Below are 15647 nucleotides of genomic sequence, written 5' to 3' on the forward strand. Positions count from 1 at the left end.
AATAGGCTGGAACCGAGCGGGTATGGGTCTGTCTTGAGCCGACGGGACCCCTCAGATCCCACTTTCGTTTTCGGCTCCGACCCGCACTGCCGCACACGCAGCCCTCCGCGCCCAGAGAGAGCGGAGCGCCTCTGCCACCGGTGGTGGCGGCGGCGGCGGCCATCCAACCCCACAGCAGCTAGGCGCCGCCGCACGGCGGCTGTCGTGCCCAGCCGCCTTCTGCGCCTCCCCTACCTCAGCCAAACCCTATCCTCCCGCCCGGGTAAGCCCCACTGATCCACTACGCTCCGTTTCTGTGCTCCACGGAATCTTGCTCCGCACGGGCAATCCGGGGTAGGGTTTTGCGTTCCGGTTCGAGAGTTTTTTCGATTCGGCACTGGTTCGTCATGCTGTTGCTTACCGCTTAGGTTAGACCCGAGGCTCTTAATTAGGGTTTTGAAGGGTTTGGCATCAGTTCACTGTTGGTGTCAGTGCCTTTGCCGCGTATAGAGTATTGAATTTCGATAGTCTGTGTTGCTTGTGGGTTAAGATTCATCTAATGTTTGAGGTTGCCCTAAAAAAACTATTGTTTAAGTGTATGGTGATTTTTATCGGGCTAGTGGTCTAGTCAGTTTTGGTGTCAATATTGCTCATTGGTGTGTTTCTTCAACCTTTTGTTGCCAAGCAACCAACAGCTGTGTTAGTGAATATATGCTATTCATACAACTATACAAGTTGCTTGAACCCCCAACTTCACTACAAGTTGCTTGTTCCCCCAACTTCACTTTTGGATTTTCTATCGTATATGTTACATTGTATTCAACTATTAAGTCTGCATATTACTTGTCTAGCTATAGGAGCTAGAAGATGCCTATGGTTAGTTTTTGTAGTAGTTTCATTGTAATCATGCATATATCTACCAATTTAATTCAAAAAATGTGCAGCAAATTTATATTTGAGACGTCATTTCAGTTGACCTTGTTTGCAGTTCCATTATGACAAGTTCGCCTGTTGTAGACTGATTGTTTTTTGCTTTTGTTTGCCCTTGGTATTGATATTGTTTATCATTATTTTGTGTATAGGAATCTCAACTTTCTTGCCAAGGTTTATCAATTGAGTTGTATTATTGGGAAAAGTAGCAATTTGACTGTATGCAATAGAAATTGCCATGGACGGGCCTGAGTCTAGTAGAGGTCACAGCAAGCAGGAGGTTGAGGATAGTGTTAATGCAAGGAACAGTTGGAAGGAGGAGCATGAAAATCAGGAGAATGCGGATAGCAGAAATTATTCTGATATGTCCAGAAAACATGGATATGAATACGAAGTTGGGCATCAGGACGATAATAGAATGATTACACCTTCAAATGATAGGAATGAATCAAGGAGGAATGCAGATAGAAGCTCAGGCCTTGCTTGTGGTGCTGACGATGACGTCTATAATATGAGAAGGGACTCACGATCGCCTAAAGTTCCAAGGAGAAGCCCTGATGATTCCAAGGATCGAGACTATGATAGGAGGAGGGGAAGAGAGGACAAGAATGATTGGGAACCTTCAAGAAGATTTAGCCCTGATGCTTCTGCTAGGAGTTCAGAGAGGAGAGAGGGTAGTAGGGAGAAGCAAGGGCAACGGGACCAAGAGGTCAGGAGGGCAGATGAAGTTTATGTTGATGAAAATGGTGGTTCTCTTAGAGTTGACACAAGAGAAGCTTATAGAGATGATAAATCAGACAGAGGGAGGGACAGAAATTGGAATGAGAAAACCCGAGACATTGAAGGGTCTAAGGACTATGGGAGGAACACTCAATTGCGAGATGCTAAGGAGCCAAATGATTCTGAATGGAGGAATGCACAGGAAAGGCTAGATGGTGGGAATTTCCATGGCCGAGGTGGATACCGGAGAGATTCTAGGGGTAGATCTGAAAGTGTTAGAGGTCCCTTAACCTATGGGAACCGATATGACAATTCTGACTCAATAGAGATTCGACCTAATAGTAACCTTAATTTTGGAAGAGAGGGCTCTGTTTCTGGTAGAAGATTTGAAGTGGGAGCACATCGAGATTCTGTACCTGGAGGAACTGATGATAAATCCTCTGATCATCCTGAATCAGATCCAAGTGGTAGCACAGGCATGGTTTCTTCGTTTCCTCAACAAGGCCCAAAAGGCGATAGGCCATCTAGAGGAGGAAGGGGTAGACCAAATGGAAGGGATTCTCAAAGAATTGGAGTTCCAATGCCTATCATGCCTCCTCCATTTGGTCCTCTTGGACTGCCACCAGGACCAATGCAGCATATGGGACCAAATATTCCCCATTCTCCCGGTCCTCCTCTCCTACCTGGCGTTTTCATGCCACCATTTCCAGGACCTCTTGTGTGGCCTGGAGCACGAGGTGTTGATGTGAATATGCTTTCTGTTCCTCCCAACCTTCCCATTCCTCCAGTTGCTCCGGAACATAGGTTCACACCAAATGTGGGAGCTGGGTCTGGTCATAATATCCACTTAAATCAAATGGACACTGGTTTAGGTGCTCCAACAGATGTATCAGGTTTGGGTTACAATAATATGGGCCCTCAAAGCCGTGACATGCTCCATGATAAACCTGGTTGGACTCCACATAGGAACAGTGGACCAAACAGAAAAGCTCCTTCAAGGGGTGAACAAAATGATTACTCACAGAACTTTGTGGACACTGGTATGAGGCCTCAAAATTTCATTAGAGAACTTGATCTTACAAGTGTAGCGGAGGACTATCCAAAGCTGAGAGAACTCATACAGAGGAAAGATGAAATTGTTGCTAAGTCAGCTTCACCGCCAATGTATTACAAGTGTGATCTGCGGGAACATGTCCTTTCTCCAGAGTTTTTTGGTACCAAGTTTGATGTTATTCTTGTGGATCCTCCATGGGAGGAGTATACTCACCGTGCGCCAGGAATCACAGATCACATAGAATATTGGACTGCTGAGGAGATTATGAATTTGAAGATTGAGGTTGTTCCCTTTTCTTTCTTTCATTATTTCTCTTCTGCGAGTTCATTTATGCTGCAGAATTAATATTTAGAAGTGTATTTTTGAATCAACAGGCTATTGCAGATACACCCTCCTTTGTGTTCCTTTGGGTTGGTGATGGTGTAGGACTTGAACAGGGTCGTCAGTGTTTAAAGAAGGTAACATAGCCTGCTATTTTCGTACTTTAACGGTTGCACTATATATTATTAGTGTAATGTCATTCGTTTTGGGGGACTGGGGCGGGAACTTGAAATCAGTTTATAGGAGGCCACCTAGCTTCCTGCAGCTTGAAATCAGTTTTTGCCCTCTGATGGAATGCTGTAGTGTAGCAACATAGTTTCATTTCATCTATATGTATGTACAAACAAATAAGATGAGACTGACTGAAACTTTTCTGTGTTCAGTGGGGATTCCGCAGGTGTGAGGATGTTTGCTGGGTGAAAACCAACAAGAAAAATGCAGCTCCAAGTCTGAGGCATGACTCCCATACATTGTTGCAGCACTCAAAGGTAGTGTTGTAGTCGAGTAGTATGTGATGTATCATTTTTCTGCCATGCCTATACGTCTTTTTTCTGTATTTCTCCGGTTCTCTTGTGAAGTATCTACCCTTTTCATGTGCAGGAGCATTGCTTGATGGGCATAAAAGGAACTGTGCGACGTAGCACGGATGGCCATGTCATCCATGCGAATATTGACACAGATATAATAATAGCTGAAGAGCCAACCGATGGTATTTTTCCCTTTGGTTTTATTAGTTTTATTCCTGTTCTTCATATATGCTTGATTTATCTATAATATTGTCTTATGACCAGTGGCAATCTTTTTCAATGATGATGTAAACTTATTTTCTCAAAAAAATCTTTTGTGCTTTCTTTCTGTTGAACATGGAATTCGATGTTCTGTTTTTATTGCTGCCATGGTATGAATATTGCAATTTTGTCCACCAAAATGTGGTATTGTTTTGTAAATTTGGTTTGGTTAGCAAAAACATATTTGTCTTGGATTCGTAGTAATTTGGGATTATATCTGAATTCTGAAATTAGCTGTACATTTTGTCGCTATCATTTGCTGTGTCTGGCATGCCTAGCTGTTTATAGGAAGCGTTATGTCTTGATCTATAGTAATCTGAACTGCGATTTAAAAATGAATCTAGATCATATGTCGATGATGATCCTGAAACATCTATTGCAAGTAGGTCTGGGTTTAGTGGTAAAATCACTTAGCCCCTGTTGTTTTTTGAAGAAGGTTTACCCTGCTCTTCCAGAAGTCATATGAGTCTCATACAGCCTCCATGATTCTGTTGGGGTTACCAGCTTACAAAACGATTCCAGCAATCATAGAATCATATGCATGATTGCAAGTTGTTTCCGTTTGTTTATATAGTTAGCAAGTCTTTTCTTCTGCAGGGTCAACAAAAAAGCCTGACGACATGTATAGGATTATTGAGCATTTTGCTCTTGGAAGGAGGCGGCTTGAACTCTTTGGAGAGGATCATAACATCCGTCCAGGGTGGCTTACCCTTGGAAAAAACCTTTCCTACTCCAACTTCAACAAAGAGGTAGATAGTTGGACATTACAACTTCATATGCTGCACTTCCATTCCATGAGCTCTGCAGATTCTTTTACATCATCGCTATTATCGGTTTCTCTCGCAGGCATACATTAGGAATTTTGCAGACAAGGATGGGAAAGTATGGCAAGGAGGTGGTGGCCGGAACCCTCCCCCAGAGGCACCTCACCTTGTTGTGACAACACCAGAGATCGAGAGCCTGAGGCCCAAGTCACCCCCGGCAAAGAACTAACAGCCGTTGTCAATTTTGTAATGCGGGCTACATTTTTTAAAAACTGTAGCCTTTGACGGCTATTTCTGAAGGTCCACCTGAGGCCTTATGAATTTTCTGTCTACAGAATAAAGGATTTTGCCGGATGGTCAGCCTGTAGCAATTATTATTTACCAGTGATGCAAGAATGATTCAGTATTCTCTTGTTGCCTGGTGTTTTTTATCCCCAATCTGCCAATACTTTGGATAGGATGTCCTTGTTGCTGGCCTGCTTTAGGAATGCGGCCAGCTTATTGTCCTCGAAGCCGTACAAGCCCCCTTGGTATAGTGATGCTAAATTTGGATGCTTCCATTGTACACTGTTGTTGCGTCAGCTCCCTTTTCGTAAAATATATTGTTGTGTCAAATCGTGGAAGGACTAAAAAATTGCACTGCCTACATGATTGATGAAATATCTGTACTTATACCGTGTATTATCGTTGAAGGAATTCTCTCGAGCACTGCACGCGTACTCTCGCAGACAGGTTACGATTTGACAATCCTGGATACTGACAAAAGCATCAGAATTAAACGGCTTGGACAGAACACCAGCCACAAGCCCACAGCTCAAGAAAAGTGAGGAAGAACCTGGGCAAGGCGTAATGCGTTTGCTCAACGGCATCACTTTTGCCTTGTCCTTTGTATCGTCCGCAACGATGTGAATTCCAACCGGTGACGCGAGACGGCGAGGGACGTACAAGTAGTTTTCGACAAGAAGCCAAACCGGATCAGCTCGTCGCCGATGATTGCCGTGGCGAGTTGATTATCTCGCTTGAGCAGCAGAGGGCATCAAGGACAGCTTCTTTTTTTGAATAAGAAAAAAAAAGGTTTACGCGTTGTCCCTGCCGATGCCGATGCCGATGCCCGATGGAATCTTGCAGGGGATGGAGATTTTGCCGCGTGATTCGGGAGCCACGGTGCACGCTCTCATTGCTTGCCCCTGGGCTCACAGCCACATGGCAACACAGATCAGCAGAGCTTCCTTTTGTCCTGATGACCAAAAATATATTCGCCGAATCTAGAACTGAAGCTACTGCTAGCTTGACGTTTGTACAAGTACACATTTTGTTTGGAGCTTGGCTTGAATGCATATTGTCTATCTTACGAGCGGCGAGAAATGAAAGAGATAAACGTATGGCCTGGTCTGGGTCAATAATTCATCAGCGAATAGGAACAGTGCGTCCCCTCCGGTCCTCTTCCACGTCACCGCTGTGTCCTGTAGTACTCGTGTTGTTTTCAGCCCTTTGCTTAGGATCTTAGCAACGATACAAATTGGCTGCGATATATCCCTTCCGAGACAAACCATGCATTGATGGCCACAGCGATGGATAATACATCCGCGCGCCATGGTCTGATGCTGATTCGATCCCGATCCACTCATCACCACCATCTTCTTGTTCTGCAACACTACACTCTACTACTGTTCCTTTGCACCCCAGCCAAGTCAACATTTATAAGGCCTTGTTTAGTTGGCAAAAATTTGGGTTTTCGGCTACTGTAGCACTTTCGTTTTTATTTGACAAACATTGTCCAATCATAGAGTAACTAGGCTCAAAAGATTCATCTCACAAATTACAGATAAACTGTGCAATTAGTTTTTATTTTCATCTATATTTAAAGCTCCATGCATGTGACCAAAGATTTGATGTGACGGGAAATCTTGAAAATTTTTGCAAACTAAACAAGGCCTAAATATTATGTATCATTGCGTGACGATTTTGTGCTGTGAGTAGCACTGTAGCAGTACGCACAACACACACAGAACAAAAGCACGGCATCGGTCGTTCTCGTGCCTTTCACCGTGTCCTCTCTTGTGTCTCCCGTCAGTCACCACGCCGCTGTCAGCCGTCAAGGAAAAAACACGGCGGAGCATTTATTCGGGCATTGACCTCAACCTCGCCCTTTGCTGGTTACAAACAGATACTAGTACGGAGTAGTGCTCTGCAGGATCTGAACGGCAGGATCCTGCTCGACGAAAAGCCACGTTCGCGTGCACATGTGGAGCGGTCGACAAAAACGTGGGAGAGGAGGACGCCCATGCATCGCCCGTTCAGACGTGCATGGCATGGAGATGCGATTATTTCGGGTGGACGGATTGACATGATGGCGCACGCTGTACTACCTTCCAGGAGACGAGCCGAGCGGGACATGCATGCATTGCACGGCGGCGCGCCCGGGCGGCCCCATGGACACGAGGAAGGAAATGGACGTGTTTTTTGTTGGGTTCCTCCGGTCAGGCGCCCTGCCGCCCGCCGTGCTGTTGGGTGTGGGTTCCGACGCGCGCGCGGGCGCGGGTCCGGCGGCCGGCCGGCCGGTCGAGCTTCCCAGGAATCGTACCGACTGCATGGCTGCCACCGCCCACCAGCAGCTGCGGCTCCACGAGGGTTCAGCCTCAGGTGGTCAGTGATGGATCGGATCATGCACAGTGAACTGGCCGGACGATGACTTCTGAAGAAGAACCAACAACCACTGGGGCATACTCAGAAGACGGTATGTATGCCTGAAAACAGCTCCCAATCTCCCATCCCATCCACTTTCATGGAAATAAATAACACTACCTACAGTAGGTAATGGGTGTACAAGGTCGCCCATGGAAACGACTGTTGGCCGCGCTTCGGCCACGCATGTATTTGCGAAATACAGAATTATATATCTTGTCACTCAAATTTGAGGTTCCAATAATCACACAATGTGAATCAAAGATCGATATCGCATTCAAACTAAGGCAGCTAGAGCTAGGCCGGCACAAAGTTTCAAGCGTAGGCCGGGGTACGGGTAGAACTAGAACATGATAACAACCTCACGATCAAATCGGGCAACAAAAAGTCGTGCAAACTTAGTAGGGATATGAGTATATGTGTGTTTGTCAAGAATCAAGAACCCTAATGATGGAAAACCGTATACATACTCACTCCCGAACAAACTCTACTGGTACTACGTACCCACTACGGAACGAACTAAGCACCGCCCGGGTTTAATATTGTCAATGCGTGTTGTTACATGTTGACTTGATCGACCAGTGAGTGTGTGAGTCAGTGACGACCAGCCTATCCGAGAATGCTAGCTAAAAGTTCGACGACAATAGTCAACATGCGACGCCATCACAAGTGTCATGCATGGGCGGCCTGCTTTTTACTTGTAGCATACGGCGTACGTACACTAGTACTACACCATCATTCCTCGGTCGAGTAGTCAAGTGCCACGTACGGCTGTAGGAGTACATCACGAGTCAACAAAACCGTGCATATACCCTAAGGTCTTGTTTAGACGCAACCCAAAAACCCAAAACTTTACAAGATTCACCGTCACATCAAATCTTACGTCACATGTATGGAACATTAAATATAGATAAAAAAGATAACTAATTGCACAGTTTACATGTAAATCACGAGACAAATCTTTTAAGCCTAGTTACTCCATGATTGGATAATGTTTGTTAACCCTAAACGAAAATGCTACAGTGTCAAAATCTAAAAAGATTTTGAATCTAAACAAGGTCTAAGTATGTATGCCACTACTAGGTTCTCGGACTTTGCCACAAACACTCGATAAAAAGCCTCAAATACACTCAGCAAGATCTAGTCGGCAAAAAAAAAACATCAGCAAAACTGTCTTTGCCAAGTTTTTTTGTCTGGGCAAAGGTTGAAAAAAACAAAATAAATTATATTTTTAATTGGGGGAGGGCCCCAGCAGCCAGCGCCTGCAAAAAAGTGAAAGAAAAACTCGGTATTTTTCGTCCAAAATTCACAGCTACACACTCACATATGTTTATAAGTCATATCAATTTCCACATATTATACTAAATCGAGTGTAAATTGCTTGTTTGAGCCTTAAACGAATTCAAATTAAAAACTTATCAACTACAAAGTTACATAACTTTTTGAGATCTATACTTTTTATTTGGAAAGTTTCTCCATCCAAGGTCATTTATAAAATTTAAATTTCAAATTTGAGAAAATCAAACATAGTTTTGCATGATAAGATGATTTCAAATCACAAAAATTGCCAACTACAAAGTTTCATAACTTTAAGAGATCTACAAAGTTTATTTTTTCATCCGAGGTCGTTTGAAAAATTCAAATTTTAAAATTCAAACGCAGTTTTGCATAACAAGATGAATTCAAATGAAAAAGTTATCTACTACAAAATTCTATAACAGCTGAAGGTATACAAAGTTTATTTTGGTTGTTTGGTCATTTGTTCATCCGACATGGTAGTTCTAACATAGTTTCATAAACTACAAAAGAGATATGTAAGATTTGTGAACAAATTTACTTTCACTTTATCATATATATGAAGAAATGACCAAAATAAACTTTATAGGTCTTGAGAAGTGTTATAACTTTATTACTGAAAACCTTTTCATTTGAAGTCATTTTATACTTCAAAATATGATTTTAAATAATTGTTTGTCTAGTGCTAAAAAACACTCAGTAAAGACCTTCTTTGCCAAGTGTTTCTTTTTGCACGAGTGTTTTTTTCGACGCTCGGCAAAGATCTTTCTTGCTGAGTGTTATTTTTTTACACTCGGCAAAGAGCTCCTTTGTCGAGTGCTCGAAAAATTGCACTCGACAAAGAGCCGGTTTCCGGTAGTGTGCCAAGCCAGTGGAGCTCCCGGTGCTCTCCCTTTCTAGACATAGATTATAAGGTAGGGTGAGCAAAGATTTTATTTTTTATGATGTATTTTGTGAATTTTATCGTGAATTGGTGTATTTAAACTATTTTATCTTTTCTATTATGAGGAATTATAGTATAGTAAATTGTTGAGCCCCTCTATTTTTTTCTGGCTTCATCCCTTAACTGTACGTGTACGTGTCCGCATCCTGAAGACGTACACCATCTGACTACCATGCCTGCTGGGCTGTCCCAAGTCCAAACCGTAGCATTCAACGGAACTTGCAAGTGACGCCAAGCCAGCCACTGGTGGCCACAGCATTGCATCATTTGCATGCATGTGTTGGGAGAGCGATCGAGCGTGATCAACAAATACGTTGGTGTGAACGTAGGGAAGACTGCAGGCAGAGCTCAGAGCTGCCGTCGAGATCAGGATCAGGATCCATTGCGAAACTGGATTTCGTGATGCATGTGTGTGCGCGCGAAATCATTTTGGCTACTACTCCATCAATAGGCGACTTGTGAACGCATTGAATGCGCGGGCAACGTCTGCTCCAACCTGTAGTTATGGTTGTGGTAGCAGATCGTCCACAGCAGGTGTGTGTGTGTGCGCGCGCGCGCGCGCTTGTGCAAGCGTGTGCCACGGCGAAGAACAAGAGGGTCATCAGGAGTACAGGGGACAAATGAGTTCGATCGACCGATAGATGGACGTATCGTGCAGCCAAGTACTCAGTACGTCCATTTGAAAAATATATAAGGACCTTGTTTAGTTCTCAAAATTTTTTAGTTTTGCTTGTTGTAGTATTTTTATTTTTATTTGATAATTATTGTCCAATTATATACTAATTAGATTTAAAAGATTCATTTTATAATTTAGAGAGTGTTTGATTTGGGTGTTAAAGTTTAATAGGTACTATAAGGCCAGTCTCAATGCATGTTTCATGTGAGTGTCATGCACATTAAATAGGGTGACACATAAGCAAAATTGCTGACTTGGCAGGGTCATTAAATGAAGGAGTTTCATCAGATGAGAGAGAAGTTTCATCCCTATGAAACTCTTGTGGCTCGGTTACTATGCATTGAGACTGGCCTAACACTTATTTGACAATTATTATTCAATCATAGACTAATTAGGCTTAAAAGATTCGTCTCTCAAATTACTCTACAGATGTGTTTTTAATTTTATAAATAGTCTATATTTAGTATTCCATGTATGTGTCCAAACATTTAATGTGACGGACGGTAAACTTTAACAGGACAAACCAAACAAGGCTTTGAAGACAAACTGTATAATTAATTTTGGTTTTCAACTATATTTAATACTTTATACATGTGCCGCAAGATTCGATGTGACAAGAAATTAGTACTAGGGCCTTGTTTAGTTCCAAATTTTTTTTGCAAAATAGGAATAGTAGCACTTTCGTTTGTATTTGATAAATATTGTCCAATTATGGACTAACTAGGCTCAGAAGATTTGTCTCGTCAATTCCGACCAAACTATGCAATTAGTTTTAATTTTTATCTATATTTAATACTCCATGCATACGTCTAAAGATTCGATGTGACGAAGAATCTGAAAAATTTTGCAAAACTTTTCATGAAGTAAACAAGGCCTAGGTGAAATTTAACTATACTTTGACCTATGCATTCATGCTGTAGTGTAGTAATTTGGATCTTGAATTTTAATTTGTCGTACTCGTCGCATAGAAAGCAGTGAGTGGATAGAGTACATGGGTAGTTGCGTACAGTGCAGCGTAGGCCTGTTCTAGCATGGTATTGTTTAGTTTTATTTTTTTTATTTGTAAAATAAACACGATAGCATTTTTATTTGTATTTGATAAATATTATTCAATCATAGATTAACTAGGTTTAAAGATTCGTCTCGTAAATTATAGATAAATTATACAATTAGTTTTTTTATTTATATTTAACGTTCCATATATGTGCCCAGGCAATCCGAAAAAAATTTATAAAATTTTATAAGAACTAAACAAGGCCTAAACAGAAGTGCCCGTGTGATAACACGTGACATGACAACAACCACTTATAGCTAGATGCTAGTACAGGAATAGTCAACTGGAAAAGGATCGGGAGCAGTTAAAACGGAGAGAAAAACTACGGTACACGACGATCACAGCTGGTAGACGCCGACAGTGGACAATGTCACACCTGCTCACCGCTGAGCTCGTGTTCTCGGCGTGGAAGCCGGCGACAGCCAATCCAAGTACGCATTGGAAACTCGTTGGGACGATTTGTGGTCCAAAACCTCCCAAGCTCGTACTAAGGCCTTGTTTAGGCCCTCTTTAGATTGGAGATGAAAATTTTTTGGGTGTCACATCGGATGTGTTGAAAAGATGTCAGGAGGAGTTTATAGAAACTAATAAAAAAACAAATTACATAGCTCATCAGAAAACTACAAGACAAATCTATTAAGCATAATTAATCTATCATTAGCACATGTGAGTCACTGTAGCACTTAAGGCTAATTATGGAGTAACTAGGCTTAAAAGATTCGTCTCACGTTTTTCAATCAAACTGTGTAATTAGTTTATTTTTTATGTACATTTAATGTTCAATGCATGTGTCCAAAGATTCAATGGGATAGACGAAAAAATTTTGACGGGGAACTAAACAGGGCCTTACTTCTAATTTTTTTTTGCAAAATAGAAATAGTAGCATTTTCGTTTGTATTTGACAAATATTGTCCAATTATGAACTAACTAGGCTCAAAAGATACGTCTCGTCAATTCCGACCAAACTGTGCAATTAGTTTATATTTTTATCTATATTTAATATTCCATGCATACGTCTAAAGATTCGATGTAACAAGGAATCTGAAAAATTTTGTAAAATTTTTGGGAACTAAACAAGACCTAACCTAGGTGGTGTTTTGTTTCTGAAGGAAAAAGCTTAGCACTTTCGTCTATTTATAGTAATTATTATCCAACCATAAATTAACTAGACTCAAAAGATTCGTCTCGTAAATTCCAACTAAGCTGTATATTTAATTTTTATTTTTGTCTATATTTAATACTTCATGCATGTGTCTAAATATTCGATGTGACGAAAAATTTTAAAAATTTTTGGGTTAAACGGAAGTAAATAAGGCCCTGATCTCCGGGTCTCCGAAATCCCTCTGTGTCAGATAATATAAGGTCTTGTTCAGTTCGTAATTTTTTTTGCGTTTTGTAACATTTTCGTTTTTATTTGACAAACATTGTCTAATCATGGAGTAATTAGGCTTAAAAGATTCGTCTCGAGATTTACGGATGAACTGTGCAATTAGTTTTTGTTTTCATGTATATTTAATGCACCATGCATATGCCGAAAAATTCGATGTGACGGAGAATCTTGAAAATTTTTGAAAACTAAACAAGACCTAAGATAAGAATAAGATCGCCTAGGAAGCATTATAGAAGAGTTCCGTTACCTGAAGGAGTGTTGTTTTTAGGGTTATTTGGTCGAGGGTGTTGAAATTTATAACATGTATTGTATTATTTTTTTATTTGATAATCTAATTATAAACTAATTAGACTTAAAAGATTGGTCTTCAAAATTATTTTGTAGCTATGTTTTTAGTTTTATAAGTAGGTGTTTGGTTTCCTCCGGTAAACTTTACCACCAATTGCATTGAATATTTGGACATATGCATGGAGTACTAAATACTATTTACGAAACTAAAAACACAGTTTGAGAGTAATTTGCGAGACGAATCTTTTAAACCTAATTAGTCTATGATTAGACAATAATTTTCAAATAAAACGAAAATACTATAGTACCTATTAAACTTTACCAACCCTAACTAAATACTCTCTAAATAATATATATTTAGTACTTGTACGTATGTAAACATTTGATGTGATAAAAGTTTTTAAAAGAAAAATCAGAAGGAAATGTTGCCCGGGTGCTGAACCAGAGGCCATAAATGCCTTCCCACCTAGCTTGGACAGGCACCAAACTCGTCCGATAGCCCTTGGATCCTACCCGTCGTCTGTACAGACTTTGGTCAGGGACGACGGATACAGCCAAATTACCTGCAGTACTTTCTTTTGGATCGTGTGCTCGAGTGTTCTGGTGCTTAATTTCTGTTGTTTTCAGTTTCCAGGCTGTGGGTTTGGGTCTAGGCTGACCATCTTGGGCCTTGTTTAGTTCATCCCGAAAAGCAAAAAGTTTTTAAGATTTTTCGTCACATCGAATCTTTCGGTACATGCATGAAGCATTAAATATAGAAGAAAATAAAAACTAATTACACAGTTTACCTATAAATAGCGAGACGAATTTTTTGATCTAGTTAGTCTACAATTGGACAATATTTGTCACAAACAAATAAAAATGCTACATTAGCGAAATCCAAAATCTTTTCACATCTAAACAAAGCTTGGAACTTGTTTGTTTTGGCCTTGTTTAGTTCACCCAAGGCCTTGTTTACTTCCAAAAAATTTTGCAAAATAGATATAATAGCACTTTTGTTTATATTTGACAAATATTGTCTAATCATGAACTAACTAGGTTCAAAAGATTTGTCTCGTCAATTCCGACCAAACCGTGCAATTAGTTTTTATTTTCGTCTATATTTAATACTCCATGCATGCGTCTAAAGATTTGATGTGACGGAAAATCTAAAAAATTTTGCAAATTTTTTGAAAACTAAACAAGGCCCAAAAAACTAATTTTTTAAAGATTTTCTGTCACATCGAATCTTGCGATGCATGTATAAAGTATTAAATATAAACGAAAACAAAAACTAATTACATACCTATAAATCAAGTCTAGTTAGTTTATGATTAGACAATAATTATTAAATAAAAGCAAAATTAATACAATACCTAAAACCAAAAAGTTCTCATGCGTCTACGCGATCCTGAAAAAAAAACTTTGTTTTTGAGCCACTAGCTATCTGTAGCTAGCTCGCAAGGGCAATCATCATCATGCTCGCAAGTGCATACACGGCTTTGTTTAGATGCAAAATTATTTTGGATTTTAACACTGTAGCACTTTCATTTGTATTTGATAAATATTGTCCAATTAAAAGATTCATCTCGCGATTTATAGGTAGACTGTGCAATTAGTTATTCTTTTATCTATATTTAATGCTCCATATATATGCCGCAAGATTCGATTTGATGGAGAATCTTATAAACTTTTAAAATTTTAGGTGCATCTAAACCGATCGAGACCCCAGGGTATTGACGGATTCACCTAATGAGGTTTTCTCTTTCAATTCAGGTGAATTGTATGTATCATCAGACTGATATATATGATCGAGTGGCCCTAGCTGTCCATTTTTTTTTTGATGAAATGCTAGCTGTCCAATTCAGATAAAACATCGTGTTTGCTTGATCGGCAATTCCAAGTCTTGGAATGTTTTGTCGTAGGAGTTGTGTGTATATATATCAGACTGGCACAAGTAATGCTGTCCAATTCAGAAATAACATACACGTACATATATAGCAACAAATGTTGAGACAGGCAGACAAAATTCGGTGGATCGCTACTAAAGCTAGCTATCTGAACTTCTACCTACATTTAGCATATATAATCAATCAATCAATCAATCAATGAAGTTACATCATAGAGCAATGATAAGAAGAATCCAGAATTCCAATTCAGCTCATTATATTTGGCAAAAGATTCGTGCATAGGACAAGACCAAAGAAAGGAAATTAAACCAACCAATAACTTCTTCGACATTCGTACTAAAAAAAACAGAAAAAGAAAAAAAGAGCTAGTTTGATGTTAGTGTGTCACAACGTTAGTATCATATACTCCCTCTGTACCAAAAAGAAAGTCGTTGTAGCTTTTAAAAAAATGTCCCTTAAAGAGTGTCGTTAGATGTTGTCTTGTAGATCGTACACCTACCCCTTCCATGGTTCAGCTACTTGTTCCACTGCTCATCTATGGAGGCACTGCCTGATCAAGAGAGTAATTATGGTAAAAGTAGGGCTATACAGGTCATTGTTGCTCTTTCTTGGTACTCTCCCAGAATCTTTAAACGATTCAGGGTTTAGGATTTAGGGTTTAAGGTTTAGAGGGACGGAGGGAGTATATGGTTTAAGCAACAAGAGCGCGCAGCCGCATACATGATTGATGCTTCCTTTGTGATATTTTCTCCCACATATGCATGTTGCCTTTTTGGAGTTGCAGAGATAGATGTATAGATGACGTTGTGTTTGTTAATGGATAATTAGCAATGAACAGTGGATCATTGTTAGTATTGGTAGATGGTCACG

General features: G+C 40.3%; 1 protein-coding gene across 1 annotated transcript; it reads left to right on the top strand.

Moving 5' to 3' along the window:
• On the top strand, window positions 43-5105 carry LOC8080556 (methyltransferase-like protein 1). The gene is made up of 7 exons (XM_002465812.2): window positions 43-262; window positions 1062-2965; window positions 3058-3141; window positions 3388-3492; window positions 3605-3713; window positions 4390-4541; window positions 4639-5105. The coding sequence occupies exons 2-7, from the start codon at window positions 1148-1150 to the stop codon at window positions 4783-4785; spliced, it is 2415 nt and encodes an 804-aa protein (XP_002465857.1). The 5' UTR covers window positions 43-262; window positions 1062-1147; the 3' UTR covers window positions 4786-5105.

Source organism: Sorghum bicolor, chromosome 1 (assembly GCF_000003195.3).
Source record: "Sorghum bicolor cultivar BTx623 chromosome 1, Sorghum_bicolor_NCBIv3, whole genome shotgun sequence".
In the NCBI taxonomy this organism is placed as follows: Eukaryota; Viridiplantae; Streptophyta; class Magnoliopsida; order Poales; family Poaceae; genus Sorghum; species Sorghum bicolor.

Excerpts from the sequence above, each read along its gene's own strand:
- LOC8080556 (XM_002465812.2), top strand. The coding sequence starts at position 1,148 with ATGGACGGGCCTGAGTCTAGTAGAGGTCACAGCAAGCAGGAGGTTGAG. Across the intron at positions 3,714-4,389 it reads AGCTGAAGAGCCAACCGATG|GGTCAACAAAAAAGCCTGAC; the intron begins GTATTTTTCCCT and ends TTTCTTCTGCAG. Across the intron at positions 4,542-4,638 it reads ACTCCAACTTCAACAAAGAG|GCATACATTAGGAATTTTGC; the intron begins GTAGATAGTTGG and ends TTTCTCTCGCAG.